Source organism: Schistocerca piceifrons, chromosome 2, assembly GCF_021461385.2.
Source record: "Schistocerca piceifrons isolate TAMUIC-IGC-003096 chromosome 2, iqSchPice1.1, whole genome shotgun sequence".
NCBI classification, from domain to species: Eukaryota; Metazoa; Arthropoda; class Insecta; order Orthoptera; family Acrididae; genus Schistocerca; species Schistocerca piceifrons.
Window position 1 is genome coordinate 244,307,966 of NC_060139.1, and position 23,501 is coordinate 244,331,466.

The window sequence follows — 23,501 nt, forward strand, 5'->3', positions numbered from 1 at the left end:
TCCAGTTAGTCACAATGACAGACTGCGAACACGACCAGTTTAGTTTCTGGGACGATGGTGATTCACTAGTCAAAAAACAGTGTATCTTCCAGCACTCGCAATTAGCAGTGCTGTTCGGAGCTGAGATTACGCTGAATGGTTGTTTACAAATATGGCGAATATGAGCAATTCCTGGTTTCGATAGTGCCACAGTCACCTGCGCTTCTAACGAAGATGCACTTTTAAACTACCATACTGACTTTGTGTGTCTATAAATGTATGATTCATTGACATATCTGTGTTTAATTGGTACCAGAAGACTGTGAGGCATTGTGTGGAAAACCTTTGAAAATTTCGATGCACTGAGCCTAGATGCTCACCGCCGCCAACAGTCTTCAATATTTCACTCGTTGAGAATTTCACAATAAAGCTCGTTTCTAAAACTATGCTGATTTTGTAGAGAAGCTGATTCTTATCGAGAAAAGTCGAGTCACTCTGAAACATAGACTAGAGACCCACTAAAGACGAACATGGTGGTATGGTAGTCTGTAAGTTTGGACCTGTATTCAGAAATCCACCTTAAGGAATGCTGCAGAAGGTACAAATTGAACCATTACCTTTTCCCCACATCTTTTCTGCCCGTAAACGATGTACAGCTAAAATCGATGCCCGAATTACACGGTACGAAAGAATGAAAGGGACATTTTTCTTAAACCTCGTTATTCTCCACAGTTGCGACGCAGAAGTGCGAAATTTGACTCAAACGTGCCTGCAACCTCCCTCTGCAATGGTGCAAAAGCGAGGCACCCGACGATGTCACCCTCGGGCTTGGCGACACTTCAAACAGCAAGGTGTTGATACATGCGAAGAAAAAGGCCATAGCCCAGAAGTTCATGTGAGGTGTTTGGTGGGTTCATGATGTCACATTGGCACCAAATTTCACGATAATTCAGCCCAACACTACCACTTTCCCTCACTTACCCACATCTCACTCCTTCTCTTGACACCTGTACTGTGGAGGTCAAGATCGCGATGTCCAGCATTAAAATCATTCGATGTTCTTCTGAATGACGAATGAAAACATTTCAGATACACCACCTCTCAGAATCGACATGAAAAGACCTCAGGTGGTGGTGTAAAAGACGTCAATGAAACCACCCCTTTCCTTGGGGCGTTGATTGACACTCATTTCGCGATCGAAAACGACAGTCGGGAGTGTGATGTGCAACAGAAGGACATTTCGGACAACACTTTGACGCTGCTTGCACAGCCTCTTGATAGATTAACCCTTTCTAAATACTCGTGGGGCTGTAACCCCTTTGATCTGACCCTTTTGGAGTGTAGAGCGAGAATGTAGAGGGTGAAACCGCTAAAGGCCGATCAAAATCATTCGACGAAATCTGAATGTCATCCGAAGCACACTCCTGTGGCTTGATCACAGGAAGGATTTGGGTGGCGGTGGGGGGGGGGGGGGGGCGATCCGATATTGATCATTGAGAGAGGCATGAATAAAGGGTTCCTCTAAGACTTCCCACTTCTAGTCCGACAGCACACTCGGTGCCACCAGCGCACCTTTATTGAGCACCTTAACAATGTACCTATACAGAAACAACCCTTGACCGATTCCTAGGCACCTGTAGGCGGGCAACCCTTCGAAACCTTCCAGCTGACTGGCGCTATGCTTCTGCTTCAGCACCTGCTTGCAGGCATGCAGAATCTGAAACTGTCGAAGGAGTTGCCTGCCCTGGGCAGGTACCTAGCTATCATCGGTCAAGGGTTGTCTCCATACAGGTACATTTTTAAAGCAGTCGACGAAGATGTGTAGGAGGTGTGCGACAGTATTGTCGAACTGGGTATGTGGGTGGGGCTTAGACGGATACTTTGCTGTTTTGTTCCTGTGAACACGCCAGAGGTATCAGAACATTTCAAAAGGAGTCGCAGCCCCATAATGTCCTTAGCGAAGAGCTGCATCATCCTGCGAGAAGGGGGAAGGGTGCCGGCAGTATCAAAAGTTGTATAGCGTAAACTTTCAATGCTGGAAACGTCACAGATAATAAAATCTTCCGGGTCACATTGCCGTGGTCGAATGGATTTTACCTTAAAACCCAAAGTTTCGTCCCCACCTGCAAAGAACATTTTCAAGGGGAACAGTAGTTTCTTTGAACGTGCGATTCACACTCTGGCTCGCTAGTAACTACAGGAAAATTCCGCTTCCGTGCAGTGGCGTAACGTCACATGTTTTGAGTACGCGAGCGTAATTGGCCGTTGTCCACTGCCGTCGTCCACTGTTACTATCATTCCATGGTGGAAGAGAGGTACATAGCTTCTTCAGCACCGGAATGCAAATGTTATTCAATTTCACGTCCTCCTCCTTGCTACTGAAATTCCTGGGGTGTCTTGCAATCTCTATGGCTTCCCTGTATAGCCTTTCATGGTATCCGCTTCTGGTTGCCAGTACTTGAGTCCTGTCAAAATGAATGTGTTGATCTTCTGGCTGCAAAGCATGTTCCACAACAGCTGACTATTGATCTCCCCTCTCCTGCAATTGTCCCTGTGCTCTTCTAGTCGTTTTTTGACTGTTGTTTTTGTAGTACCCAAGTACGACTCCTCACAACTACGCGGAATCCCACAAATTCCACATTTTTCCAGCGGTAGGCGAACATCCTTGGCCGATTTTAGGTGATCTTGTATCTTCCGTTTAGAGGTGTAGATCGCGATGATATTCCACTTTTTCAAGATTTTTCTTATGCGGTGAGTAATGTCTTTAATGAATGGCAGGAAAACCTTCAATTTTACTATGATTTCTACGAGGTGTTCTTAACGAACATTTCACCTCAGCTAACAAATAAGCATTCTTGAGCGATGAATTGGTGAGACGTTTTAGTTCTGCGTCAAGCAGCTCTGGTTCGCAGATTTTCCTTGCTCTCTCCACCAATTTTTTATGATGCCTCACTTTTGTTGGTGGGTGGTGGTCTGAATCCCAGTGTAGGTAATGGTCTGTGTGCATGGGTTTTCGGTAAACCGTGTGGCCCAAGCTACCATCTTCTTTTTTGAAAACTAACATATAAAGAAAATTCAATCTTCCACCCTCCTTCTCCTCCATCGCAGACTGAATCTTCGGACTAATCCCCTTCAGATGTTTGTGAAAACGATCTATGGCTTCCCTGTATAGCCTTTCATGGTATCCGCTTCTGGTTGCCAGTACTTGAGTCCTGTCAAAATGAATGTGTTGATCTTCTGGCTGCAAAGCATGTTCCACAACAGCTGACTATCGATCTCCCCTCACCACCACAAACCAAACGTATCATACACTTGCAGGAACCAAATATTCCGTTTCTTGTTCGCAGTTTCCAATGCTTGCTCCTCGAATTTTTCCACAAAGAAGTCCATAATAACCCGTAACATTTTATTAATAATATCGAAAGTTGTCAAGAACATCGTTTCGTTGCATATCGCGATGAAAACTGTCATTTTTGAGCGCGAAATATTTATAAATGAACGTCCCAAGGAGGGGGGTGAGTTCATCGGTGCCCTTAAGGCACCTCACGTAGCCTTTTCGTATCGATTCTGAGAGGGAGTGTGTCTGAAATATTTTCTCGGCCACACATAAGAAAATCGTGTGAGTTCTCTGTTGGGCATCGTGATGCAGACCTTCCTCGAAGAGACGTCAACCAAGGGTTGAAACGTTATGATGATGGGGGTGGGGGTGGGAGGCGAAGGAGAGTGACGACCTCCCCATAGTGTGATACGTCCAAGGCGACGTTGGGCAGAACCGTGGTGAAATTTGGTGCCATTATGACTTAATTTTCTACCCCACATAACACGTGAACTTCCGAGCTCTGGCCTTTCTTTTCGCATGTGTCGATACTTTTGCTGTTTGAGGCGTCGCCGAGCGCGAGCGTGAAATCGCAGGGCGCCACGCTTTTGAATCATTACAGAGAAAGGCTGTAGGCACCTTTGAGACAAATTTCACACTTTTGGGTCGCAGTAGGGGAAAATGAAGGGGTTTAAAAAAATGACCCTTTCACTCTTTTGCGCAGTGTATTTAACTTTATCATGTGCACTACGGAACATGCATAGACGAGAAATTAATACGGGGTGGCTATAATTAAAGTGCAGCTACCCACGGAGTTCCAGTGTGAGCTGCAATTACTGTCTGGCAGCGGAACCGATTTGCGCTGCAAAAAATTAGTTCCAATTTTGGCCACCAGATGCAAATTTGGCACTGTACAGCATTTCGCCGATGTCTCCGCTGTTCATAATGAACAAACGGTGTAAGCGGCGATTAATAATAAAATAAACATTATGGCTTTCTCACTTGTTTGAGCTTTTTTGTCCACGGTCTTTCCTAATCCATTACATATGGTCGGCCGTGAGGCCGAGCGGTTCTAGGCGCTACAGTCTGGAACCGCGCAACCGCTACGGTCGCAGGTTCGAATCCTACCTCGCGCATGTATGTGTGTGATGTCCTTAGGTTAGTTATGTTTAAGTAGTTCTCAGTTCTAGGGGACTGATGACCTCAGAAGCTAAGTCCCATAGGGCTCAGAGCCATTTCAACCATTTGAACCATTACATATGGAAACATTTCTATGCGTCTTTCTTGCATTCACAGAGACAGATTTGCATAGGAGGCCAAAATCTGAACTTTTTTTTCAGCTAAAATCGGTTCTGCATTAACGCATTAGAATATCTACCAAGTTTTGCTGCCACACGTTAATTACAAATCATTGTTGACTTCTGTGAGTAGCTGCATTTTCATTATAACCACCAGGTACATGGTATCCGAAATAAAACCGGCACAGGAAAGAGTATGACATGAACTAAGTAACACTAGTTCATGAACAGAGAACTGCTCTTTAGTTGGCCATCCAGTTTGTTTCGAGCTGTTTCAAGTTTTCTCTGCCGTAAAGCTGTAGCTGTAGCTGTAGTAACTGTAGGTTACGATGAATGGTGTTGTTAAACTTCCTACGGCGTGTACGAAACATCTGCTTGTCATCTGCAACCCAACGAAGCTGACTGCTGGTGGATGAAAAAAAAATGATGGTATGGCATTGTTGTCAGGGAGAGCTTGTCTGGCGGTGTTTGGGCGTCTGGTGCAAGTCATTTTGCTTGATGCCTCTACGACGAATCGTGTGTCTATAAAAATGAGATAAAATGATAAGGACAACATAAGCACCGATTCCCCAGAGCAAAAAAGCTTCAACCCGGCCGGGAGTCGAACCAGGAACACCATGATGTAGGGGCAACTACGATAACCACTCTTTTTAATTTTTTTAATGGACCACCTTAATTCACCTTAGCCCTTACATTCGCTCAGTTGTCTTCCCGGCCTGGCTTCTGTGCCTTTTACCTTGTTTGTTAAAACAACATAATTCTCCTGGACGATAGAAGAAATTAACTGACGTAACTACACTGGAGACCCAAAGAAACTGGTCTACCTACCTGACACCGTGTAAGGTCCCGCGAGCAAGGAGAAATGTCGCAACACCACGTGGCGTGAACTCGACTGATGTCTGAAGTAGTGCTGGAGGGATTTGACACCATGAATCCTGCAGGGCTGGCCACAAATCCGTAAGAGTACGAGGGGGTGGTGATCTCTTGTGAGCAGCACGTTGCAAGGCATCCCAGATATGCTCAATAATGTTCATATCTGGGGAGTCTGGTGGCAAGCAGAAGTGTTTAAACTCAGACGATTGTTCCTGAAGTCACTCTGTAGTAATTCTGGACGTGTGGGGTGTCGCATTGTCCTGCTAGAATTGCCAAAATCCGTCGGAATGAATAGTGGACATGAATGGATGCAGGTGATGAGACAGGATGCTTACGTACGTGTCATCTGTCAGAGTCGTATCTAGACGTATCAGGGGTCCCATATCATTCCAACTACAATACGCCCCATACCACTACACAGCCTCCACCAGCTTGAACAGTCCCCTGCTGACACGCTGTGTTCACGGATTCATGAGCTACTCTATATACCCGTACACGTCCATCCGCTCGATATAATTTGAAATGAGTCTCGTCCGACCAGGTAACATGTTTCTAGTCATTAACAGTTTAATATCGGTGCTGACGGGCCCAGGCGAGGCGTAAAGCTTTGTGTCGTACAGTTATCTAAGGTACACGAGTGGGCCTTCGGCTCCGAAGGCTCATATCGATGATGTTTCTTTGAATGGTTCGCACGCTGACACTTGTTGACGGCTCATCACTGAAATCTGCAGCAGTTTGAGGAAGGGTTGCACTTCCGTCACGTTGAACGATTCTCTTCAGTCTTCGTTGGTCCCGTCCCTGTAGGATCTTTTTCCGGTCGCAGCGATGTTAGAGATTTGGTTCAAATGGTTCAAATGGTTCTGAGCACGATGGGACTCAACTTCTGAGGTCATTAGTCCCCTAGAACTTAGAACTAGTTAAACCTAACTAACCTAAGGACGTCACATACATCCATGCCCGAGGCAGGATTCGAACCTGCGACCGTAGCGGTCTCGCGGTTCCAGACTGCAGCGCCTAGAACCACACGGCCACTTCGGCCGGCAGAGATTCGGTGTTTTTCCGGATTCCGAGATATTCATGGTATACTCGAGAAATGATCGTACTGGAATAAATCTTGATAACATGCCACTGTAGCAGCAGTAACCGATCTAACAACTGCGCGAGACATTTCTTGTCTTGTATAGGCGTATCCGACTGCAGTGCCGTATTCTGCCTGTTTACATATCTCTGTATCTGAATACGCATGGCTATACCAGTTTCTTTGGTGCTTCAGTGTATTTCGTTTCATGAGGCAATTTCTTCCTAGTGGAGCTGAAAAAAGTGATAACGTACTAGAGCGCCTTCTGATGACTGCATATTCCGTCACTCTGAAAACGTGATTTCTGCTTCTTCTCATTCTAGTATGTCTCTCTTTCATGTAAAACTCGTGAGGTGACGGGCTAATTGTGGCGCCCTGAAAATACTCTAAGTTGGCGTGACCGCACGGGCCGCTCGTTCAGCCGGGGCCCGGCGGCAGACACGTGGTTCCGAACGTTAGCCGGACGAGAGGGGTAGCCCCAGCGCATGGTCCAGCCGCGTGGCTGGGAATTCCATGGTGACGCTGTGTCAATGAAAGAGACTTGTATGCCGAGAGTGCCAAAGATGGCGGACTTTGTGACACCAACATGGCAGACATTTCACAGCTCGTATAGAAATTAATAGTAGCCAGATGAATCATGATACCTCAAAATTACACATGTACATTACTATTATTTGCACAACGATTCTGATGGTGTAATCAGATTTTTAATATCTTTATTAGTTTAAAGTTGAGTATCTGACAGTAAATTATACAACTAACACCCAGCAACGAATTTCCAAAATTTAAACACTTCATCCGATTTCGTCGATCGACGTGTCTTTAGAAAGCTATTAGTGTAAACCTAAATTGGTATAAATTACAGGCATCTAACTTGAATAGTACATGAGTTATTGGAGGTCAACGTGGCCGATTACTACCGATCGCGTCTGTCCATAAGTATTATACAGTTACACGAAAAACCGGTAGCAGCATGCTTATAAATGTATTTATTCATCTATGTCTTTGTTTATATCCGATATATACTAATCATGAAGAAATTGGTTAAATATTTACTGTGTTTAGAAAGCACAGAGACATTAGGCTACTGGCCTATCTTTTGTTGCTATTCTTTGATATATGTTTATTTAATTTGTTTGTGTATTTAATAATGTGTGTTAGAGCGTGTTTATGGTCCAGCCGTAGGAATATTTATTTAATTTCAAGTTATTTAAATGTAAATCCAGTATTTCGTATGTGTTTCAATATGTCCGTGATTGTGCGTTAGCTTGGAGACATGACAGGAGCGCTATCGCCAATCACAGAGCTCGTTATTAAGGGAGGGGACAACCGCAGTGAATGGAGTTCGGCAGTTCTGGAGAGTACGGCGTAGGACACAGGAAGTGCCGGGACGCACGGTCACGAGAGAGACTTGAGAGTGTGGAGCGGTTTGCGCGTGGTCGCGGCAGATAGAAATATTTCGTAGTACTGACTTATGCAGTTGTGAGATTTCCACGGTTTCTACAGTGAAGACGTAGTGTGCGTTTAGAAGTGGATATCTCGCGAGTTTTGTTGTTGTTCATAACTTATTACGTGCAGTAGGAATCTAATGTTTCCCTGTTATTCAACTTTTATTTAATTGCTGGACCATCGACACCAGTAAGTGTTTTGCAGAAATATACCGCAATCTCAAAAGAGCTTCTACTATCGTACTCACCATTTAAAGTCGTTTGGATAGTACCTGCATACTTTTAATTGCAATTTTTCATTTATAAGTTTATATGTTACTTTCATAATTCGCAGTTGCCGAGTGATACAAACCTTCGACCATTCGATTCATGTGTGCATTCTTATCGTATACTGTAGACTCAGCAGTATTTGGCCTGTAACGCGGCAACTACGTATCCTAACCCCTACACATCGAAACTTTTAATATTTCAACGTTGAGTCGGAGGGTACGTAGTTGAGGGTCACCAACATCAGTTCATCATTTTCATTTTATATTATTTGGATGGCCCGCAAACTGAAATTTATGCTTGTTTATAAATGCATAAGTTCTGAAATTTTGTCGCAATCCAGTCACTTCGACATCTATAGAAATTGAAGTTCTTGTTTCGTTTTAACAGAAAAAATAACTAACAAAATAGATTTCTTCTCCTTCGTTGTAGCATTTTCCCTTTTTACCACTGTGGTCCTACTTCCAGTGCGTAAGCTGCATTTAAAATATAAGGGGCGATCAAAAAGTTTCCATTCGAAGGTCGTACAAGTCAGAGTCGGCATACCAAGCAGGCAAACTCGCCTTGATCACCGAGGTGCTCACCCCACTGACACACCAGGTTGAAGATACCCATTTTCTGAAACTTCGTGTCCTGCTGCGCTAAGAAGCCTGTAGCTGATTGCTGCACATCCTCGTCCGACGTGAATCGTCGACTCCTCAACCTCTTTTTTAAGGGACCTAAGTCGTGATAATCGCATGGGGAGAGGTGAGGATTGTAGGGCGGTGTCTCCCACTTGAGTTTGCGTAACTTCTGCGTTACGACATTTGTGATACGAGAACGTGTGTTATCATGAAGCAGTAGCATCCCTTGTCGCAGTTTTCGCAGGACATTTCACCGTAATTGCATACATATTCTTCATTCCCTGATGGATGTCTGCCGGTGTTTGTTCTTCGATAGCCAAGAAAAGGATAACAGCACGTTGGTCCTGTTTGGGCGCATTTGGTAATAACGTAGCCATAGTTCATGTTCCCGCAATCACGGCATAGGCGAAGGAAAGACACGAATGCTACACTAATCCTTTGTCTGTATGTCGATCTTATATACACGCATCGGAGTCACATTATGTGGCATGTAATCTGCAACAACGCTCTTAAAGGGAAACTTTTTGAATAACAGTAGTGGAAAAAGTATTCATCCCAAATACAACATAAAAAGTAGAGGATTTAGCAGTCTATGAACTGGTCGTAATATCTCACTCTTCCGTAGCTTGCAAAATTGTTTTCATAATTCCATTTCTTTTGCAGTTCATGGTATAACGTTGGTATTCTATATATTGTTTTTCTGGCCGCGGTATCCCTTTTTGTCTGATATTACAACTTCTTCTACATCTGCATCATCTACGTCAATACACCTCAAGCCACCTGAGTTGTGAATCGGAATATAAATGTATCTTCTGCATTACGCCTCTCACAAATGGACGAACCCGCAAAACGTATTGAGTATAGCGTTATGCGCACTGGAATCGTTTCAGTGACGATCTTATATCACGTGGTCCTGCCAGCTAATGTGAGCTGGTTTTTGTAAATGTTCTTCCACACTTCACGTCAGTTACATGAGGGTATTTACCTTCATTCTGTTTTATTCGACATTTTATTAATGTGGTGGTACCACTTCTTTCCATTGAACATTTTTCCTCCCTGGGTTATGTAGCTGCTCTCAACTGTGGCGTTTCTAAGAAAGCTGAGCTTTGAGTTTATTTTTCCAACATTGATGGGTACTGCTTGGCTTTGTGGTTGAATTACTTTTATAAGTAGATTTATCGTGTTGATACGGCTGCACTTTTATCTCCTTAAGGACATTATGTACTAGTAATGCTTTGCATTTTGCGTAAATGTCTTTTTAATACTAATGCTCCTTCTTCTACTGGTAATGTGTTGTATCCTCGTCGCTACTGTTGTGTCTTCATACCGCAGAAGCAAGGGAAAGGATGTTATGGGTGACCAGAATCCTCTTTCTACAACACAACTGCACACATGGATTAACAGTGTTCTTTAATTATTTGACAGAAAGCTACTTATCTTTAAGAGAGTCCTGTGCTGTGGTACTAGCTCTTCCGTAATAGTCCAAGTTAGCCTTACTGCTGGTGAAGTACAAGTCCCGCTATGCGATGAATGACAGACGCCAAACTGCAGTGCGAGTTGGTGCGCCAGTGACTGAGCTAGTAACTGAGCAACTACGTTAGGACCTGAGCGTCTCCGGTCAGCGGCGGCGGCCTCAATACTTGAAGTCGAGAAGGCGTTGGCAGCGTATTGCTTGCGAGTCTGTCTTTGGCCTCTCTCCTGATAGGCGTGCTTTATCCAACGCTTGCCATCGATCTTCTTGCTACATCTTTGCTAATCAGTGTGCTGGCAACAGCTTACGCCAGCACATAATGTTGGTGGGCTGCATCTTACTCCAAAAATATTTCCACAGCATACGAAATATGCAGTCGCTGATAGTAGACTTTTGACTGTTCACACTCGTATTCGCAAAATGGACACTATGCAATAAATTTTTGATAAGATGAGCCTATTCACTAGCATCAGTAGGTTTACTTTTTGAATCATATCAAGACTTCACTTGGAACGTAACTATTTGCTGCCCCAAATAAAGATCACCATCAGGTGCCAGTTAGTAGTCTGCATGTGTTATGGGTCTGAAACCAGGTCTGGGGCTATACACTGTATCTTTCTTCCTGTGGGCAATCACCATTGCTCGGCCAGCAGTAACGATTTTTTTAAGTTCATTAGCTTGTATTTGTTGCAGTTAATATTGGCTCCTTCTGCTTCAGATTAAGTGTTGAGAAAATGGTTTGCATGTGTTATCTGGTTTTGAATAGACATAAATATGATGAGATCATTTGCAAATACTCTACATATGCTTTTGTTTTACAATAAGCTCAAGCCTGGAAGCGGACTGTTAAGTTTCCTCAAGAGCAGTTCGACTGCAGTTGCATACTGGGCTGTCGATAGTGGACAACACTGGCAGACTGACCGACTTACACTGGAAGCCTCAGTTAGTTGACCACTGATCCTTGTTTTGGACTGGGATCCTTGTAAAATTACTGTAACAAGATCATAAAATTTGTTCCAGATTCCCAATTGCTGTCATGTTATCAGTAGAAAACTGTGGGAGATCTGGTCGAAAGCATTGGAAAAATCAGTAGATATTACATGGCCCCTTGTTTTACAAAAATGCATAATGGTTATTATGTCACAGTAGTCACTCAGGGTAATTATACTATGCGCAGAAAATCTGTAGCGGCTGGGTTAGTATTGAGCAGTCGTTGTTCATCAAGGTTATTGGCCTAATGGATTCGATGTTCGTTGGCGCGGATTTCTTGCGTATCAATAAGATGAGCCGTTTGCAGAAGGTTGTAGGAAGCAGTTGGCCATTACAGGCCTCGTTAAATATGTGAATTAGCTCTTTTTTATATATATCGCAACACCTTAGGTAAAATTCAGTTGGTCTGCCATCTATACCTGGTGACTTTCCTTTCGGGCTTTTCAGTAATGCTTGGTACATTGGTGTGCAACACTTAAGAACGGAAGCAACATTCACATGATGTGTCACTGCAAAGTATAGGTAAGATATCTCGATGAAACGTGGGCCATACATGAAAAGGACTGCTGCAATGTAGAACAGAATGTAACTAAAACAACTACGCAATGAAACGAACAGAAATGGAACTTTTGTCCAATGAAAACAAACTGATGGGAAGAACTTCCAACACCAAAAAATAATTGACGTAGAGTAATGAAATTTTGGGAATACATTTGTCTAGGTAAAATATGTAAGTGATTAACATTGGAAGATCACTAGTTAATGTAAGCGTGAGATAAGTTATTGTGAATGTGAAATGCTGGTACATTAATAACCGGTGTAACTGCCAGTATGTAGAATGCAGGCAGATGTGCATGCATTCTGCTGTACAGATGCTGGATCTCAGTTTGTGGGATGAAGTTCCATGCCCATTGCATGTGTTCGGTCAATACAGGAACGGTTACTGCTAGTTGTGGATGACTCTAGAGTTGTAGTCCGATGATATCCCATATGGGCTCGACTGGAGACAGATCGAGCAGGCCAAAACAAATTTCGACACTCTGTGCAGCATATTGGTACGTGGACGAGTGTTATCCTGTTGGAGAACAACTCCTGGAACGCTTTTAATGAATGGCAGCACAACAGATCAAATCACCAGACTGACATACAAATTTGCTTTCAAGTTGCTTGGGATAACCACGGGAAATATCCTGCTGTCATAAGAAACCGCCTCCCAGACCAGAACTCCAGGTGTATGCCCAGTGTGTTTAGCACACAAGCGGGTTTGCTGAAGGTTTTCAACCAACCTTCTAACCAACATCCAGTCATCACTGGCACAGAGGCACAACCAACTTTCATTAGAAAACACAGGTGACCTCCACCCTGCCCTCCGATTAGCTCCCGCTTGACACCACTCAATTAGTAAATTGCTGTGGGTTAAGGTCAATGGAATGAACGCTACAGGGCGTCTGGATCGAAGCTGCTCTTGAAGTATCCGATCTGTAACAGGTCATTGTGTCACTGTGGTGCCAACTGCTGCTCAGATTGCTGTGATGCCCCAGAGCCATATAACAAACCGCAATGGTCTTCACTCTCAGGAGTGCTACGTGGCTGTCCGGAGCCCGATCTCCTTGCGGCCGTGCATTCTCGTGACCACTGCTGTCAGCTACCACATACAGTGGCTATATTCCAGCCAACACTTCCTGCAATATCACAGAATGAACACACAGCTTCTCGTAGCTCTATAACGCGACCTCGTTCAATCTCAGTGAGCTGTTAATAACGGCACCTTTGTCGCCTTCAAGACCTTCTTACCTAACATCAGCTCACCACGTCCAGTCTCAAAGGTAACTAACCCTCACGACCGCTACTGCGTGTATTGAATGCAAACTTGATTTGCACCCTCATAGTGGTTCTACTGGCGCCGCTCTTATGTGACTGTCGCGAAATTGTAATAGGCTCGTGCTTCAGATGTAGAAGGATGCCTACCAACTTTCGTTTATGTCGCATGACTCGTCCTTGAGGTTGTGATTTTTTTCCGTCACTGTAATTTCACTGAAATCACCACGATTCATGACGATCCCCCAGCCACTGCAAAAGGCGAGATATGGTTCTTAATACGGTGTGTGATTGTGGTGTCACCGCAAGGCACCGCACTTGCTAGGTTGTAGGCTTCAAATCGGCCGCGGTCCGTCAGTACACATCGGACCTGCGAGTCGCCACTGTCGACGCTAGCAGACCGAGCGCCGCCACTCGGCTGGTCTTACAAGACAAGCTAGCGTACTGGCCAGTTCTATAGCCGACTTTAATAGGAATGGTTCACTTGTTACAGCTTCAGAGATCTCATTTGCAGAGACGCTACTTATCATAGCCTTCAGCTAAGTCAGTAGCTACGACCTAGCCAGGCGCCACATACAGTTTATGCATTGACAATTGATCTATATGTGTGGAGCAATCAGAATTGTAAAGAAGTCTGCGCAGTTCAGTCTATAACTGCACTTGTAAATATTATTGTACAAAGTTAAGATCGACGTTCACCGCTGATGCTGAATTAAAGCTAAGTATTTAATTGTATTCCTATCTACTAACTTCTAATCACCTAAGATGTTCCAGATACATCCCGTCAAGTATAGGTCATTGATCCTCACGTCAGCCTACGTGATCAACGCGTGCAATTAATGGCCACACCTCGAAATCAGACTAAGAGTCAAATTTCGTGACTCAGCCGGGTCACCCTATTTCCATGAGGCCCATAGTTCCGCCACATACATAACAGTGATCACTGTGGACGTCCACACATGCTGGTCACAATGTTGGTAAGGAGCTCTTATAGTATGATACTCCATTCCTCCATCAGCGCCGTTGACAATTGCTGGATGATCGTTGGGGCATGTGAACGTGCTGCAGTAGCTCTCACCAACGCATCCCACATGTACTCTATGGGATTTCAGTTGGGGGAATCAGCAGGCCAGTCCATACGCCTAAAATCTCGTTCCAGAAGTTACTCCAGCTGCGCTGTCTGATACGGTCGCGCACTGCCATCCATAAAAGTTATGTCTGGGATTAATACACCATTGAAAAGACAGATAGGGAGAAGTGTGAGAGGATCAGAATGGCGATGACCGTTGAGTGTACTGTGTTCAAAGATGTAGAGGTCAGTACACACATCCATCATTATGCCTCCCCACACCACGACACCTGGACCACCAAAAGGATCATGTTCGACTGTGCTGCACAGAGTCTCATTTGGCGTCATGTGGGAGCACGTTATGTACCCATGCCTGTTTTGATGGTCCAGGTGTTATGGTGTGGGGAAGCATAATGTTGTTTGGGCATATCGATCTTCAAATCCTTCAACATGTTACTGTGCCATTGTGCTTCCCATGTGTGTCTTTCCGGGTGTGGATTCGGGCCTGACCATTTTTATACATAACAGTTGCGTTGACACAGTTCAATAGCCGTGTCGGTACTTGGTATCAGACACACAACTACAATGAGGTTCTGTGCCTAGCCTTAGACGTGAGTTTTAGATCTACGACTCGGTTCTCATTTCTGCTTTACGAAAGATGTCCATAAATCTTCCGGGGCAATAATGTCAGAAATGGGTAAGGACTTGTTTGCACTTGTCACTTCTATCATAACACCGTGGGCCTCCAGCCGTAGAAGTATATCTGTCTCCGCAACTCAGGAACAGGGCTGACACACAAAAAGGTTAGTCTTCACGACGATATAACTTCTTAAAATAATGGATTAAGTTCAGTCTACCAGCTTCTTTTATCTCAAATAAAGAGACCTGGAGATCTTCCCACCGCTGTTCCCGTAAATTTGCAATGTTCTAGAAACAAAACGCTGTCGCTATTATAATGATCTTTAAATATTCTCTCTGCTATCATTAACTATTTATTTCATTTTTCACACAACTATGGACTATCGTGACTCGATACTTCATCGTCTGAATTTAAAATAAATAACTTCGATTAACATGAGCGTTCCAGCAATACAATTCAGCGTATCTGCAGTCACAACTTTACTTAATTACGAATCGTAGTCAGAAACATTAACACTGGTTGAAGCTGAGCATTCATATTTAATGTTATTGCCGTCCTAAATTGATTAAAACGACCATTTGGCTTAACAAAATGTATCTAAAGATTGCTGAAAAGCTTTTCGAGATTACATAATTATCAATGAAGTCCATCATGAAAGACAACGGTCCCGATTTCGAGTCTCGGTCCGGCACACAGTTTTAATCTGCCAGGAAGTTTCAATGAAGTCCATTACTCTCAGTTAATATTTCTCAGAAGTACTGATTGTTAATGTAATTTCACTAAAAACATATTACGAACTGTCTTGAATTTTCAACGTCATGAGTTATTTCGATCTTCTCGACTGTTCCACCCTAGAAATCACAGTTTACGAACTGCGTATGATTCCCCATTACGATCAAAAACGCATCATCTTGAATTTCGAATAAACTGTTTATACGAAGAGATATTACTGCATGTAATGTTGTCTCTAAAAATCCTACATACTCGGTTCGCTAGACAAACAATCAAACAACACTTATTAATGAGTTTTATTATCACAAGACAATTACAATACTTAACTTTTATAGATGTGTCGCAAGCAAAGGGCGACATACAAAGTAATCACTCTTCTTCAGAACAGACAAACAAGTGTGTGCTATGTAGAGATTCCTAACGAAGTGGCTAACGTTGAAACTGCTATCGAAGTGGGCTGCCACCAGTCGGAAGCGGCGCTTATGTCCTCTCCACATAGGGGCCGCTGCTTTTGCGTTGTCGGTCAGTGTGCCATTGGCTGACCTTCTTCTCACAGCTATCTCTTTTCTTTCATTCCTGACTGGCCTGCCGGCGCTTGACTCTACGCCAAGACCTTCCTCCCTCCTTCGCCCCCCCCCCCCCCGCTTCGAAATCGACGGACCTTTGTCGTATATGGAGCACGACAACAGGGGGGGGGGGAGGCAGGAATGTGGTGGACGCTCTGATGGGCCGGAAGCTGTGGCTGCAAGGGAAGTCAGGCTTCCGGTCGTACCCTGCCATCCGGCCTTCGCATTGGTGGAAACGTCCCCCGAAAAGCGCACAGAAGGGTACGCGTCCACCTCCTGAAGCCCATTCCGAGATGTAGGAGGTGTCGACCGCTGCGGCGTGGGTGGGTCCAGCTCCATCGGTAGAGCGGTAGGGCGAGACGAGGCGGAGGAGGCGAAGGCTTCTTCTCCATGTGGTCGTCCTGCAGTGTCGTGATGACACCCTCTGGCGGCTGCTGTGGCCGCGCTGTCCTCGACATCCGTGAATGTGGGTAAAGAGATACAGAAGGATCACCGTGCACATGACTGTGGCGAATTTGACTGTGATGCCGGCGCAGCATCCGTCTGGGCCTGAAATGAGATACCTGCATGCTCCAAGTCGACGAAGGATCTCGCCTCTCTCCCACCGTCTGCTGCCGCTAAAACCCTCAAAAGCACAGTATCATGCGGCGCGAAGAGATACTTACGGCCCTCCTTCGGCGCCGGATGCTGAGAATGGTGGATGAGGTGGAGCAGGGTCCGATGGCGGCGGCCGTGAAGCAATTCCGCCGACGGTCGTCCACCTCGTGGACGCGAACGCTAGGAGGCGAGAAACAGTTGCAACGCTTGATCCGTGGTGTGTGTGCGGTGCGAAGTTTGGCCATGGAACAGTGCACTAGTTAGATGCTGTATGCACTTGCGTACACAGTCTGTTTCAAATTCATTTGACGTGAACTGAAGGCCGTTGTCCGACGATATGGTTTCAAGCAAATCTTCGAGTCAAAAAATAGAGGCCAACGCCTGAATTGTGCTATGTGACGTTGTCGAATACATTTGCACAGCATAAGGAAACTTGCTACAAGAGTCTACCACTATCAACCAAAGAATGTTCCAAAAAAGGACCCGCAAAGTCTGTATGCACACGTTGCCATGGCGATTGCGACTTAGGCCAAGCAGAGAATTTCTGTGGCGGAGCGGACTGACTTTCCGCACACTCGTGACACTGTGACGTTATCTGTTCTATTTGGGTGTCGACTCCCTAACAAGTACAGTGCCGACGCGCTTGTTTCGTACGAACAATCCCCCAGTGTCCTTCTTGAAGTAACTACAGTACTATTTTTTGTAAAGCTTTGGGGATCAACACATGTGACTGTCCACTGTCATTTCAAACAACAATCCCACCCTTGTTGCCAATGTTTTCTCTAGGGATCCTGCATTCTCCGTTCGCCAGACAAACAATCAAACAATTCGTATGAATGAGTTTTATTATCACAAGACAGTTACAAAACTTAGTTTTGATAGATGTGTCGCAATCAAAGCGCGACCTACAAAATAATCAGTCTTCTTCAGCATGGACAAAAAGTGGGCTGCCACCAGTCGGGCGTGGCGCTTATGTTCTCTCCACATAGGGGCCACTGCTGTCCCGTTGTCGTCGTGGAGGGAGGTCGGTCAGTGTGCGACTGGCTGACCTCTTCTCACAGCCGTCTCTTCTCTTTCGTTCCCGACTGGCGTGCCGGCGCTGTCTGTACGCCGTAACACGTAACAACGACTTTTTCCCCATTTCTATATTAATGACATACTATTCACCTTTCCTGAAACTCGAATTATCTTCCTTCGTTGAATCAGTTTTTAACCAATTTGACACGGATTAATCTCTCTTGAATATCCTGTCACAAATTATTGAACTTCCCGGTTTAGATTGAGATAACTTCGGAACATTCTTCAGAAATCATTTGAAGTGGTTTAACTTTATTAACAGTATTAAGCGACACAGATTGAATGGAGCACACACACATTTTATTGTTCACATTTTGAGCATCTCTACAAAAGCGGTTACAACAATACATTTCATCACTTTTTCTTCGACATTTTAACAATGTAATAGGAGTACTGTCAAATTCTCCGAGGCGTTCTTCCGTTGGCTGGTTGTCGGCTGGAATTCAGTATCGACCGGTTCAGACAGGTTCGCGACGGCAACGCACCTCTGGAATAACTTGCCTCCCCCGTGGTCGTCAAGTGAGACAAAACAAAACATACACACTTTTCTCGGGTACAACAACATGGAAAACAATTACAAATATAATTAAGGCGTTGAGATCAGAAACGGGACTTGTCATTATTTTTGGGGTATATGAGTTATTACTGTAGTTGGTATTTTCACATGATTCCGCATCTGTTGGTTCTAAAATGGGAATTATTCAGTGATTTTTCCCTCTCAAAATCAGTGTTGAAATTACGTTTCGTGCAGAAAGAGGACTGGTCACAGAGACAAGTCCCAATATTGCACGAAAGAACGTGAGGCGTGAGGGCAGCACTGTAGCAGTTTGCAATTATCAGCTGTGAGATTTCCAAATGACTTCGGTGACGCAACCATCAGACGAGTCCGAAGACGATTTACATGAATTTAGAAGGAAGGAAAGACGCCCCGTATTGTGGAAGAGGAATGTGATTACACAAAAGAAGCTCAAGGGTTTGGAGCATGCCAACTGGAAAGCAAAACATTCCTAGGAGGGAAACAGGTGCAGACTGCAGGTAAATAGTCATACAATGTTCATTGTTTGAATTATCTGTACATAATATAATATTCTGTAGCAGAGGCAAGTTGTGTAGAAACATTGTACTAAAATGTGAATATAAATTCCTTTCATGGACTCAAGGTTTCAATTTATATTTTAGTTGTAATACAGGAAATCGGTAAAAATATGTTATTCGCCGAGTATATAGTTTAATAATACGCTAATATCTGTTTACAGATGCCGGCGTAAATGGTTTGAGAAGTTCTCATTTGCTGAGAAGAAACTATTGTTGACAGAATTCAACAATATGCCCAACAAAGATGGACAGGATGGGTACTTGAGAGCTCACATTCTTCCCTTCTTTCCAAAAGCAAGGAGACCACGCCCAAATTCCATTATCAGTCGTGGAAGGACAGCAAATTATTATAATAAGGTAACTGGCATAAGAACTGTAATATTATTTTATTGACCATTTCGTTCCCGAATTAAGTACATCTTTGATCCACGTTTTGTAAAGTCTTTAAGGCAAATTGTTAAGGCATTAAGGTATTACGATTACGTAGATTTTTGTTTTATGATACTAATTCACTTGTATCTACATGTTAAAGTTGGCTTCAAGGAAACTATGGTATGCAAGAAAGCTTTATTGTTGAACTCCATGGCATATCAAAACGCCGAGTGGAGAGACTGTGCCACTTAAGTTAATATTTCAGTACACTGACTGTTGTTTAAATCAAAAAGGGGATATGTGAGTCATTTTCTATTAGCCTACCATTTTCTATTAGTTACCTTCATCCTATGATTACAGATTGTGGGTACAACATTGCATTCTTCCTCACGAGTCTATGGGGTTTGGGAATAACGCTATTCAGAATTATACAGTTTTTTCAATATATCTCAGAACATCAGTTGATTGACATATCCCCCTTCTGGTCTCAACGTCTCAATTATGATTAATAACCTATCTGGTATCACAAAGTAGAAGTAAGCACAGAGTGTTTCAAGGCTCTTTTTGAAAGACTGTAACTGCATCGAACTGCGCACATGGAGGAGCTCTTGGAACGAGGTGATATTAGGTGAATAGATTGGCCTGCCCGTTCTCCTGACTGAAAACCAATCGAACACGTGTGGGACGCGTTGGGGAAACGGGTTCCAGCATGTTCACATGCATCAGCGATGATCCAGCAGTTCGGAGGAACGGAACGCCCGACCACAGCAACTCCCTACCACCCATGTGGCCAGCCTGCGAGCACGTTGCAGGCCCTGCACTGCAATCCGTGATGATCACACACCCTATTAAGAAGAGTGTCCTATCGTTTGTAATGTCCAGAGGACTATCATGAGTCGCAGTGACCTTAGCGTAATTGATGTCTTTGAATAAAACTGTCGGTTCCTTTCGTCTCAATGCGTATTTCTTTCAGTTACTTTCTACACTACATTATACTGCAGCAGTTCTTTTCCTATATGGTCAAAGTTTCATCTATCTTACTTGGCAGTGACGTACCATGCGAAAATTTCTTTCATCCGTAAGTTTTGCACACCGTTGTGCATTTCTTCTTCTGTAAATTCTTCGCTGAGATAAGCCTACCGCTTCTGTCAGAACGTTGTCGACATCATTCAGAAAAACTGATTCGTGGTTCTGGTCTTCTAAGGCAGCAAGCGACTCACTCCGGTTTCGATACAGCTTGTTGTTGTGTTATTTCGTCTCTAATCTTGTGTTTCTCTATTATTTAATGTCCTGCTCTTTCCAGTGTTTGGGTTATATGATGATACAACGCATTCCGCCCTTGGATGATATTGTCAACTCTTGACGTCACTTTCCGACCCGGTAGTTTCCTTTTCTGAACCGACAATATCTGCACCTTGTCTTGAACTATTAGCAGATATATCTCCTGTATTTTGGTATAATTTTTTGAGGCGTGAAAGAAAATTTCTCTGTGCGTTTTCCTACTCACTTTCATTGTAATCGTATTGTCCAAGCAACCTCTGTAGTTTGGGTTTTACATTCTCTACCCACGAATTTAACCTGCTGCGATATTTCTTTGCGCTAGTGATACTGGTCTCCCACGTTTCCAGGACCATAATTCTCAGTCACTTATCCCTAAGTAAGGTATTATTTAATTTCTTGTACTCTTTCCCACGGAAAGTTGTTTGTTTGCGGAAATTGAGTCTGGTAATATAAGCGCAATGATGGGAGAGAATTAGAGACCGCGTATACGTACTAAAACTTAAGTAACATAAATCCAGTGTATTCAGTTCGCTGAAGGATTAGTGACATAGATGGACTGTATACCAGTGAATCTGCTTTCGTTTATTTCCACCTGTCGATCATATTTAAACTTTTGATTACATATAAGAGTTCCACACAGCTGCTGAAATTTGGCTTTTGGTCTTTTTTGCTCTCGTAATAAAGGAGTTACAATCACCCTGCTGCATGTCGTTGGTGAACCAGATATAACATCCTGTTGGAAAAACTCGTTCCTCGCTCCTCGACGACAGCTTCCAGACAGAACATACAGATTTTCAAAGACTATATCTTCTATTTGTGCCGATATTCTTCTAGCGTTAAAAAGCCTACCAGTTTCTGCTACTTGAATACCGTCTTTTTTTAACATCACTGTGCCTGCACTTTCAGATCTGTTGAGAACTGCATCATATTCTGCAATTTTATTTACCTGTCAATTTCAAGTTCCAGTAGAAGTGCTTTATCGATTTCAGCCGAGTGTAAGAATCTTTGGAGATATGTCAGTTTTATCTTAGCTGATAGACCCTTGTTTAAAGAACAAATTTCAGAACTTTAATAGGCCATTGTTGTGTTTTGTAGTTGTGAATTACTTCTTCTCAGTTCCGATGTCTACACTTGTTCCCGACCTTGTACTAGGTCTGGATTTTGGGCTGAGAATAGCCTTCGCCTCTCTTTTCCTAAATTTCCTCTTGGTTCTATTTCACTCTGCAGTCCTACAGTTTTCTTTCCTCTACAACGGTTGTTCGCAGCCAATTCGAGCCCATCAAGGGAGATCGCTTCCGAGTAACGCACTGGTATACCATCAATCTCGCTTTTCACTATGTCAGTCCCATTAGAAACTTGACTCGACTTTTCTGTACCAGCAGAATCAACTGTGTCAATTTGTGATTGTTCTCTTGTCTCAGATGGCGAATCCACAGCTGCTTCCTGTGGATGTACCACTGATTGCGCTTCAAGACTTCCCTCTCGAGGACCGCCCATCTTGTCTCCTTGAACAATCTCCTTGGCAGACATTTCTGAGTTATTTGTTGTCCTACCGCGACTGCACTGTCTTTTTGACACTCAGGTTGTTTACCGTTTGTTTCCTCGACGGTGCGAATATCAGCTGTACTGTTATCTTCAGGTTTACTACTAGCCTGGGGTTGACTGTGAGCTAATGGATCAGTATGCCTATTCCGCGTTGCTAAATGTTCTGACTCTTTTTATGCGGTTTTAGGCTACAGGACGATTAAAAACCGATTTTTCCCATCCGATGTGATAATATCTTGCTGTGGCGACTGGGCTTATGTAACTAACGGTATCACACCTGTACACCCATGCACACTGAGTAGTACAGTTTACTTAACGTCAAACGTATGCCTTTAGCATTGTTGTATGATTCGTTTGTCATTTGTAGTCGACCACTATTAAATTATGATGTGTGTGTGTGTGTGTGTGTGTGTGTGTGTGTGTGTGTGTACGTATACATGTGTAGTATATTACAAGAGTATATAGCCAATGTCCATCCGAACTTTCATTAGAGCATCGTGTAAAAACTGGAAGTAAATCGCTTAAGAACTTTTCGAGATTTATGGTAACAACTCCTCTTATATATTACATATATTGCAAAAGTATATAGCATATCTGCCTATTTCCGTCCGAATGTTAGAGTATCGTGTAAAAATTTTTAAGTAGGGCGGTAAAAAAGTTTTCGAGATTTGTGGTAAGATGCCAAAGGAGAGATGCTGACAAATGAATATCAAATTTCAAAGAGATGGGAAGAATATTTCAGTGACTTGTCAAATTGTGAAGACCCAACGACACTCTCTAACTTCCCCCTACCACAGACAGCAGACCCTGAATACCTACCGCCAACTGTAGAAGAGATCTGGAAGCATATAAAACGGCTTAAAAAGGACAGAAGCACAGGATAAGCTGGCATCTATGCTCAAATAATTCAGGAAGGAGGTGAATACCTTATCGCAAGGATTCACAAATTAATAGAGACTATTTGGAACACTGAAAACATTCCATAAAACTGGAGGAATGCACTAATCTGCCCCATTACAACGGTAGCATGGCGATGTAAGGTCTGTTCTGACACTTGAAGACATATATAACGATAGTATGTACACGTAGTATTTGTTCTAGTCCTGTCTAAAGGCCGCTTACAACACTCACGGTTTCTACTCTTGCAATTATGTTTAGTACTTCAGATGTTATTCTAGCTTCGGTAGTTGAAGCACTTAAACACAACTACCTACTTAACAACCGCAAGTGACCTCAGATGCCGCGTAATGGAGAAAGCTGGTCCAATGTGAAGTTATCGTATAGTCTTGCTTGCAGCTTTTCTTTCTCGTCGAACTACTTCTTGCGAGTGATAATAATACTGAAAAACACGGTCGCCAGCCAATAT

The 23,501-nt window shown here is 43.6% G+C and overlaps 1 protein-coding gene across 1 annotated transcript in view; it reads right to left on the reverse strand.

Moving 5' to 3' along the window:
• LOC124775289 (sterol O-acyltransferase 2-like) overlaps nucleotides 1-22,120 on the reverse strand; it is a 176,065-nt gene extending 153,945 nt beyond the window's left edge. The window contains exon 1 of the mRNA XM_047250127.1: nucleotides 21,733-22,120. Coding sequence (XP_047106083.1) covers nucleotides 21,733-22,120 — 388 coding nt within the window. The remainder of the gene's footprint in view (nucleotides 1-21,732) is intronic.
• Between the last annotated feature and the right edge of the window lie 1,381 nt (nucleotides 22,121-23,501).